The sequence below is a fragment of the Myotis lucifugus genome, unplaced genomic scaffold (assembly GCF_000147115.1).
Source record: "Myotis lucifugus unplaced genomic scaffold, Myoluc2.0 scaffold_2850, whole genome shotgun sequence".
NCBI lineage: Eukaryota > Metazoa > Chordata > Mammalia > Chiroptera > Vespertilionidae > Myotis > Myotis lucifugus.
In genome coordinates this window covers 1-9,190 of record NW_005873898.1, presented here as the reverse complement: position 1 = coordinate 9,190, position 9,190 = coordinate 1, and the positions used below count along the sequence as shown (strand labels likewise).

The following is a 9,190-nucleotide window of genomic DNA, read 5'->3' as shown; positions in this document are numbered from 1 at the left end:
CGTGATGGGAGTGTGAGGGCTTGAGGGAGAGGAGCCTAAAAGGCCCTGGGGCCTAGGGCTGAAGCTCAGTCCCTGGCGGTCATGTGACATCTGCCTGGGGATCCGCTGGTCAATCTACAAATGTCAGCCTTTGACCCTGAACATCCGTTCAGGCTGGTGACGCAGGGGCGTGCGCACGGGAGGCGTGCAGGGAGGGGTGCGGGCACAGGGGGACTTACTCCAGCAGACGCCTATGGTTGAGTTCGTGCGAGGGGGGCATCCGGCAGCAGCTGAAGGTGACGATGCGTCTCCCGAGGTGGTCCTCCCCTGCAGGAAGACCCGGCTGAGCTCCGAGGCACCCGCCCAGCCTGGCTCTCGGAACCGCCGGCCTTAACACACACGGGCGCTCCTGACCGCCCGCCCAGCTTAGCGGGCAGGCGGCCGGCACTCAGAGAAGGCAGCGCCTGCAGGGCAAGCATCAGCCACAGGACACAGCAGGCCTTCCACGAATGCTGGCGCCTCCCGTAGGCACAGGCCCACTCCCTCCCTGCCCTGATTCCCCGGTTTTGGTGGGGGATGGGGGCTCGCAGCTGATCAGCTCACATCGGACCTCCTGCTAATGGGGGCCCTGTGCCGGCCGCGAGAGGGGCTGCTGGGCAGCTGGGCCTGAGCACGGAGGGGTGCGGAGACAGGGCAGAACGGCAGGTGAGGAAATCGGTACTCAGTTCAGGCAGCAACAGGGCATGAGGGGCACTGCCGGGCTGTGAGCCCCGCCACCCTGCCACCCGCACGGGAGAGCTCAGCACATGCAAAGGCACTGGGGCAGCGACATGGAGAGGGGATGGAGGCCAGAGCCACACCGGGCCCACTTCCTTTTCTCCAGCAGCGTCCTGCTTGCACAGAGCGGTGAGCCAGTCACTCCTCGTTCAGTAAACACTGAGCACCTCGTTTGCAGGGCCCACCGACTAGCATGACGCTCAGCTGTGAAGGGAGCTACTACTTCGGAAGGCTTTTTACTCCCCTTAAAACCAAAAGGCCCCTCCCTCAGCATTTTCTTTCCATAGCAACAGATTCCTAAGGGTCCAGCCAAAGGACCCTCACAGCATTATTTACCCTCAACAAACATTCAGCAAAGCTCACAGGGAGTGGGGCGGAGGGTAACCCGGTTCCTGACATTCTTTTCTCTACACCTGGGGCATTTGAAAAGTTCCGTATTAACGAGAGGGAGAGGGGCTCACTAGCCGGGCAGCCCTGAGCCAGCCCCTCTGCTCATCTGCAATACGGAGATAATAATGAAAGACTTGGAGGGGTACAGGAAGGGTTAATTGGCATAGCGCTGGCACACAGTAGGTGCTCAATAAATGTGACATGTTACCACGTGGCTGGATGCTGGGTGCTTCCAGGGGGGAAACTGAGGCCCAGAGAGGCAAAGTGAGCGTCGGAGCCGGTTCAGCTCACGGCTGGCTGACTCCGAGGGCAGCACCCCCAGCCCGGCCTCCCGGCTCCCTCTGCCCCTGGGAACCCCGCAATCCCAGCGGGGAGGCTCCCACGCTCCTCAGCCGTGCGGACCCCGGGGACACCCAGCCCCTACACCCGATTAATCGGTCACCACAGCAACTGTGTCAACAGCATCCGTCAATATGAGTAAATACCCTGGCCTGTTCTCCGGCAACACGGGCCAGCGTATCACAAACAGGCTTCAAGATGATATAATACGGACGGAAATGAAAACTATCAATAACATGCAAATCCGGGAGGCATCGGTTTAATCCGCTCCCCGTCTTTCTCCCTCGCTGCTTACAAGGCGGCATCGCTCACTGCCTGGAGGCGGGAGCCCCGCCTACGATACAGAAGCGATTCCGCGATCCATCACGCCTGGGGAGGGGAGGCCGATGAACTGCGGCAGAGGCAGCAGAGGCAGCAGCAACCCCATCGGGAGGCCCGGGCTGGGGCTTGGGGTTGGGTGCTAGGTCGCTAACCTCTGCAGAAGCGAAAGGGATTCTGCCGACTGAACTTGCTTTGCCTGCCACCTGATCTGGGTGGAGCGGTGACCAGGCGTCCAGCAAGACCAGGTCCTGCGTGAACCTCCCTTAAAAAAAAATCCTCACCCAAGGACACGCTTCTTATGGCTCTTAGAGAGAGTGGGAGGGAGAGGGAGAGAAACATGGATGTGAGAAACATCGATGGGCTGCCTCCTGCATGCACCCCAACCGGGGATCGAACCCGCAACCCAGGCATGTGCCCTGGCCTGGCCTGGAACCTGGGACCCTTCGGTGCACAGGACACCGCTCCCCCTGGCCAGGGCTCCCTCTCTCTCTTTTCTCTCGTCTCTGCCGCTCGCCCGTTCCGCGTCTCTGGGGCGACACCTCCTGCCTCCTCTGATCCTGGGCTCCAGAACCTTCCCTCTGCCCACACCGCGTCCCGCCATCTAATCTCGCCTCTGAGTCCCAGCCCTGGCCCCAGACTGGTGCTTCAGAGGATGGCTGCTTCTGGAAATACTTAAGTCAACTTTATTCATTAAACACTATCTTAAGTCCGGGCCGGGTACTCAGTTGGTTAAGAGTGTCATCCTGGCCCATCCGGTGTGGCTCAGTGGTTGAGTGCCAACCCATGAACCAAGAGGTCACTGTTCGATTCCCGGTCAGGGCACATGCCTGGGTGGCGAGCTCGATCCCCAGTAGGGGGCGTGCAGAGGTAGCTGATAGGCGTTTCTCTCTCATTGATGTTTCTATCTCTCTATCCCTTTCCCTTCCTCTCTCTCTAAAAGCAATCCTATATAATAGAAGCCTAATATGCTAAGTGTACGGTCATCCAGTTGGCTGTTCAACCAATCAAAGCATAATATGCTAATGATATGCTAAGACCACTCAACCACTCAGTATGACATGCACTGATGACTACGGGGCAGACAGTCGATCGGTCAACCAGTCGCTATGACGTGCACTGACCACCAGGGGGCAGATGCTCCAACCAGTAGGTTAGCTTGCTGCTGGGGTCTGGCCGATTGAGACTGAGTGAGATGGGCCGGACACGCCCTGGAGCCCTCCCGCGGTCCCTCCTCAGCTGGCCAACCTCCCGCATCCCTCCCCAGCCCCGATTCTGCACCTGTGGGGTCCCTTGGCCTGGCCTGTGCCCTCTTGCAATCCGGGACCCCTCGGGGGATGTCAGAGAGCCGTTTTCAGTCTGGCAGCAGAAAGATTGGTCGCTATGACACGCATTGACCACCAGGAGGCAGATGCTCAATGCAGAAGCTGCCCCCTGGTGGTCAGTGTGCTCCCACAGGGGGAGCGCTGCTCAGCCAGAAGTCGAGCTCATGGCTGGCGAGTGCAGTGGTGGTGGCAGGAGCCTCTCCCACCTCCGCAGCAGCGCTAAGGACGTCTGACTGCCGGCTTAGCGGGCCTAAACCATCAGTCAGACATCCCCCGAGGGCTCCCAGACTGAGAGGGTGCAGGCTGGGCTGAGGGACCCTCCCCCTCCCCCCGCTGAGTGCACAAATTTCATGCACTGGGCCTCTAGTAAAAACATATTTTAACAAGAAAAAGAGTTGTCCTGATCCGCCAAGGTTGTGGGTTTGATCCCCAGTGAGGGCACATACAAGAATCACCCAATGAACACACAAATAAGTGGAACAACAAATCGACGTCTTTTTCTCTCTCCCTTCCTCTCTCTCTCTCTCAAAATCAATCAATAAAATTTTTTTAAAAAGCAGAAACAATACAAAACACCATCTTAAGAGGTAAAATCCTACAAAGCTTCCACTTGGCCAAATATATGACCCCTTAAGTAAGGACAGGTCATTTCACTATCACTTGTGACAAGTCTTTGGTTTTGGCTGTGGGTTTGATGTTCAGGACTGGCCGAGTGGCACCTGGGGAAGGAAATCAGGGGAACCCGTTGGCGGGAGTGACGCATGGTTGCCCCTGAGGTGGAGCCCCGGGCGGGGTCCTGGGGTGGTGCGTGCCACTTCTGGGAGGAGCAGGCGGCAAGAGCTGCAGGTCCTAACCGTCCCCCGGGCCCACCCCACGCCTCAGGGCCCACAGGAAAGAAGGCTGCGTGGTCACGCACCTGGGACAGCCCAGCGGGACTCACCTCCCACCTGCAAGATGCCGTGTCTGGCCACGTCGTAGAAGGGGTGACTCAAGCTCAGGGCAGGGTCCTGGTCGGCCGTTGCCACCGCGGAGGGTCTTCGCACTGCGCCCAGCGCGGCTGCCTCCTCCTCATCTCTCTGCAGCTCTAGGGCGGACAGTGAGGAGAGGAAGTCAGCTGTATGCTCCAAGGAGGAGCATGAGGGGGCCTCCTGACGTCTTTTTATAGGACAGTCACCATGCCTCAGCTGTGCACCCACTATGCGCCCACCTCTGCTGTGCACCCACTATGCGCCCACCTCAGCTGTGCACCCACTATGCGCCCACCTCTGCTGTGCACCCACTATGCGCCTGCTCAGGGTGCAGCACCATGGAAGAAGAAGAACAGACCTGAGGGCTGGCTATTGGCCTTCACACTGACAGAAGTGGAAACTGAGGCTCAGAGAAGGGGAATGACTTCCCCAAGGTCACACTGCTAACTGACACCAGGGTGTGGGCTGAACTCGATCTCCCAGCTCCAAACTCTGACTCGGCCCTCCTGAAAGATGCTGGCACTGGGAGCTGGCAGGAAGCCATGGCGGGTGGAGGGCAGACACTGGGCCCCTGTGCTGTGAGGCCGGAAGTGCGTGCAGTCTTCCGAAAGGGACTCTGAGAAGGGGAAGCTCCTTCATACAAAACAAATCGAGGGGTTTTCAGAAATGTCTTCAGCTGGAAAAGAATGGGGGCTTCGAACCTCAGGTGAGGGCCGCCGATGCCCTGGATGAGCAGGTCCCTCCACACCCCATCCCCCCGGCACCTCCCGGGTGACCTTATTTGGGAAACAAGGCCTTCAGAGATGAGAGGAGCTAGGATGAGGTGGCCCTGACGAGGGGCCCCGGACCCAGCGATGCCGGACTTCTCTGTGAGAGGGAGGACAGAGTCAGAGGGAGAGTCCTTGCACCTATCTCGGCCAGCTCCTCCAGGTCCAGCCGGGCCATGCTCTGCGGTGGGCAGGGGGGCGGGCACACTGCCGCGATGCCGCCTCTTGGGGACCCGGGCAGGGGCTCCTTCTGACGCCCTGAGGGAGAAGCAGAGGAAGGGGGCGCATTTCACACACGTCTCCTGGATGGGGCTCCCTCCCACCAGCCGGCCCCGGGGCCGGAGAGCAGGGCCGTGCGGGTGGGAACAGCACCTGCAGGGCCCACGAACGCCCGGACACCACCACGCCTGCCTCACCACCCCCCTCAGAGACACGCGCACTCACTCCCGTGCCCATTGTACGGAGCGGGGAACTGAGGCCGGCAAAGATCAGTTAGAGCTGCTCACGGCTGCACAGCTGGTAACCATAACCAAAAGCCAGGAGTTACCTGTGCCCGGGACGCTGCCTCAACACCTGAAAACATCTAAAAAACTCCCTGTGTGTCCAAATAACGAAATATTTTGTGTCCCTGGAAAGGAGCGAAGTACTGACACGCGCTAGGTCGAGGACGAGCCTCGAGAACATTACGCTCCGTGGAAGCAGCCAGCACGGAGGCCACAGCGTGTCTGATTCCTCCGATACGAACAGGCAGCTCCACAGAGGCGGGCAGCGGAGCGGGGCTGCCAGGCGGGGGAGGAGGCACCAGGGGGACAGTGACGGCTCTTTGGGAGGCGATGACTCCGTCCTAAGTTGACTGGGTGACGGCCACGCTGTCTGTGAACACACCAGCAGACTGAGCCGCACACTCTCCGTGGGCGGAGTGTGTGGCCTGAGCTGTATCTCAATAGTGGTTTTAAAACATGAACAAAACAGGGTGAAAACAGCACGTAAGTTTGGTCCAGTATTTTAAGAGAAAAAAAATGTTTAACATTGTTTTAAAAATGCTGTTTTCTGCCCTGGCCCATGTGCTCAGTGGTTAGAGCACTGGCCTGTGCACCAAAGGGTCATGGGTTCAATTCCCGTCAAAGTCACATACCTGGGATGCAGGTTCGATCTCCGGCCCAGTCGGGGTGCCTTTGGGAGGCAACCAATCAATGTGTATCGACCTCTCTCTCTCTCTCTCTCTTCCTCCCTCCCTCCCGCTCTCTCTAAACATCAGTGGAAAAATATTTTCGGGGGAGGACTAACCAACAAGTAAATAAATAAATAAAAGTGCTGTTTCCTATGAATTCTGGGGTTAGGATTTGTCAACCCATTTATTTTCCCATGTTTGTCTTTATTTTCACTTTTGCAAAAGCCTGTATTGCTCTTAATATGAGATAACGTTATTTAAACTAAAAAATGCATGATTGGTAATAGAAATATTTTATGATATAAACATATTAAAAACCTTGCCTCCTTAAAAAACAACAACCAAAAATCCCCGTTAGCTTAGTGCCGCTTCCAGCTCCATTCCACAGATGAGAAAACTGAGGTAGAGAAGGGAGTCGCCTGCCCAGATCCTGGCAGCGCCGGCCCAGGACTGAGGGTGGTGCAGACCCGGGAGTGAGAGCCAGCTGGCCGGGCCGGCGCACACACAGGATGCGGGTTTGCTCCCTGGCAGGGTGCAGGCACAGAGCACCAGGCAGGGGAGCCCAGCCCTGCCCCCTGGGCCCCACCTGGCCCCACCGCCCACCTTCTCCATGGAAGGAACGCACCGTCCTCCAAGTCCAGCCTTCCCCAAGCTGTGGCCGATCACTGGCGAGGGCCCTGGGGGTGACGCCAGGCCTGGGAGCCTGTCCTCAGCCCTGGCCGGGAGCCACTCCCCACCCGAGTGAAAGTGAGAAAAGAAACTCGATCGCCTGCGCAGCTCCAGACCAGCAGGCAGGGCGGCAGGAGCCGGCTGAGGCCTGAGGAGCTGAGAGCCCTCTCGTTTGGCTGTGGGCACCCACCCAGCCTGGCTGCCAAGGCAGGGTGCCCGGACTGGTGCTGCCCTTGGCAGTGGGGGCTGGGGGACAGTCCTGCGGGGGACCTGCTGGCATCATTTCACTTGCACCTCACAACAGGCAGGGGCTCCCCAACGTCTGATGATGGAAGGAGGCCACCCCCACTCCCTGCCCCCCAGCCCAGGTCCTAGAGTCCCATGCGCCCTTTGCGGTCCCGCCCGGAGGCTGAGCTGTCCCCAGCCAGACAAACACCTGGAGAGCAACCTTCTGCAGCACCAGGTGCCCCCCTGAAAATGCAGGGGACCCATGGAACACTCTAGAACATTTCTGGTTGAAAGCCTGGCAGGAGGCCGAGCCCACCAGGGCGAACAGCTGAAACAGTCCTGGTCCTCGGCCCAGGTCTGCCCGCGGGGAGAGGCCTCCCGGGCACCGACGCCCAGGGGCACACGGAGCCCTGAAACCAGGAAGCCGCTTCCCCTCGCCGCTGCCTCTGCTTTACGTTCTGTCCGGTTTCCCTTCAGGGTCAAAACCTCGACCCCATCGGCCGCAGGGACACCACCATTTGTTCGGAAGTTGGGCGGGTGTCACCCATAACCAGTGCTTTGTTGTGGCAACAGCAGCTAGTTGTGGGGGGATCTGTAGTAGGGGGGGCCTGCGAGCCTCCCTCCCCACAGGGTCTTATAGTTGAGAGTAAAATATGGCCGCCCACGGGCTCAGGCACCCAGGAGCCTGGACCAGAGTCCGGGCCGCTCCCCACCCCTACTGTGCGCGTGGCCAGCGGGGAGAGGCCTGGGCCCGGGGAGGCCAGCGCCCTGCTCCCACGGCACCGCCCCGGCGGCCCACCTTCCCCAGGCCCAGGAGCCCGTGGAGCGGGTGGCGGGCGGAAGGCGCCCGGGGCAGGGCTCCCGCAGAGGCTGGGCCCGCCCACCGTGAGGGGATGTCTCTGTGTCAGGGTGGCTGGCCCACGGCACCAGCTGTTGGTCAGACACAGGCCCAGGTGCTGCCGGGAGGCGTGCGCGGATGTATGTGATGAACATCTACAGTCGGTACATTCTGAGCAAAGCAGGCCATCGCCAGGCTGTGGGTGGGCCCCGTCTAATCAGTTCAAGGCCTGAAGAGCAAAAACGAAGGTTTTCGGAGAAGGAATCCTGCCTCAAGGCCACAACGGGAATTCCCGCCTCAGTTTCCAGCCGCGTGGCCTGCCTTACAGGCCGGGCCGGCCGGTTCCCACAGCCAATGCCTTAGACGGCTCTGTGCAGTCGGCCCGGCGTATCCTCGGCTTCCGCACCCACTCAGCCAACCCCAGATCAAAGAGATACTTTTTACGATGTTGCATGTTGCTGGCGTGTACCATGTGGTAGGTCTACGCGGGTCGCATCTGTACGGAAAGCGTGCAGACCTTTTCTCTTCAGCATTCCCTGAACAAGTCAGCCTCAGCACTGTCCCCACAGCACGCACGCTGTCAGGTAGCGTAAGTAATCTAGGGAGGGTCACAGTTCACGCCGGCGTGTGTAGGCTCCCTGCACACACACCGTTTCATACACAGGCCTGGCGCGTCCGTGGAGTCTGGTATCTGCGGGGGTTGTGGACCCAGTCCCTGTGGTTCCGGAGGGACAACTGTGCATAAGTACCTCCTGTAAGTTTGGTTTCTCTGGACAACCCGATACAAGCCTCGTATACCCTCAGATTTCTCCTTCCTGTGGATTATCAGAATCACAGAACAGCGCAGCCAGCACGGCTCAGTGGTTGAGCGTCGACCTATGAACCAGGAGGCCACGGTTCAATTCCCGGTCGGGGCACATGCGCAGGTTGCGGGCTCGATCCCCAGTTGTGGAACATGCAGGAGGCAGCTGATCAGTGATTCTCTCTCATCATTGATGCTTCTCTCTCTCTCTCTCTCTCTCTCTCTCTCTCTCTTTTCCTCTCTGACATCAATTAAAATATATATTTTTTAAAAAATCACAGAATAGTGGAGCCAGGAAGGATCCTGGTGAACGTCGTGCACCGTTAATTGTCCCTGAGGCCCAGAGAGGGTAGAGGACTTGCCCAGGCAACACCACCAGGTGTGCGCAAACTGTCTTCCTGACCTCCAGCCTAAACACGAGAGTGACTCCCGTCTGATGGGGAAATGTCAACCATTTTTTTTTAACGCAAGAGAAAAAGATAATATTCCGCCCCCCTCTCCCCCCCATGTCACTATCCTGCTCCATGTGTCGAGAGGAGTGCCATTCCGGGATTAGATCCTGCTCTGTCGAACCCCCACTCTTCACTGGAAAGTTGATTTAACTGTTACTTAAATTTCT

The 9,190-nt window shown here is 58.7% G+C and overlaps 1 protein-coding gene across 2 annotated transcripts in view; it reads right to left on the bottom strand.

The window, feature by feature from the left end:
- Window positions 1-5,118, bottom strand: part of LOC102431578 (rho GTPase-activating protein 8-like) — a 12,390-nt gene extending 7,272 nt beyond the window's left edge. For both annotated transcript variants that reach the window (XR_002827713.1, XM_006108622.3), the window contains exons 1-3: window positions 5,005-5,118; window positions 4,069-4,212; window positions 219-306 (exon numbers count right to left, since the gene is read on the bottom strand). Coding sequence is in view for 1 of the 2 variants with exons in the window: in XM_006108622.3 (XP_006108684.1) it covers window positions 219-306; window positions 4,069-4,212; window positions 5,005-5,041 (269 nt within the window). In the remaining variant the exon portion in view is untranslated. The remainder of the gene's footprint in view (window positions 1-218; window positions 307-4,068; window positions 4,213-5,004) is intronic.
- Window positions 5,119-9,190: the final 4,072 nt, after the last annotated feature.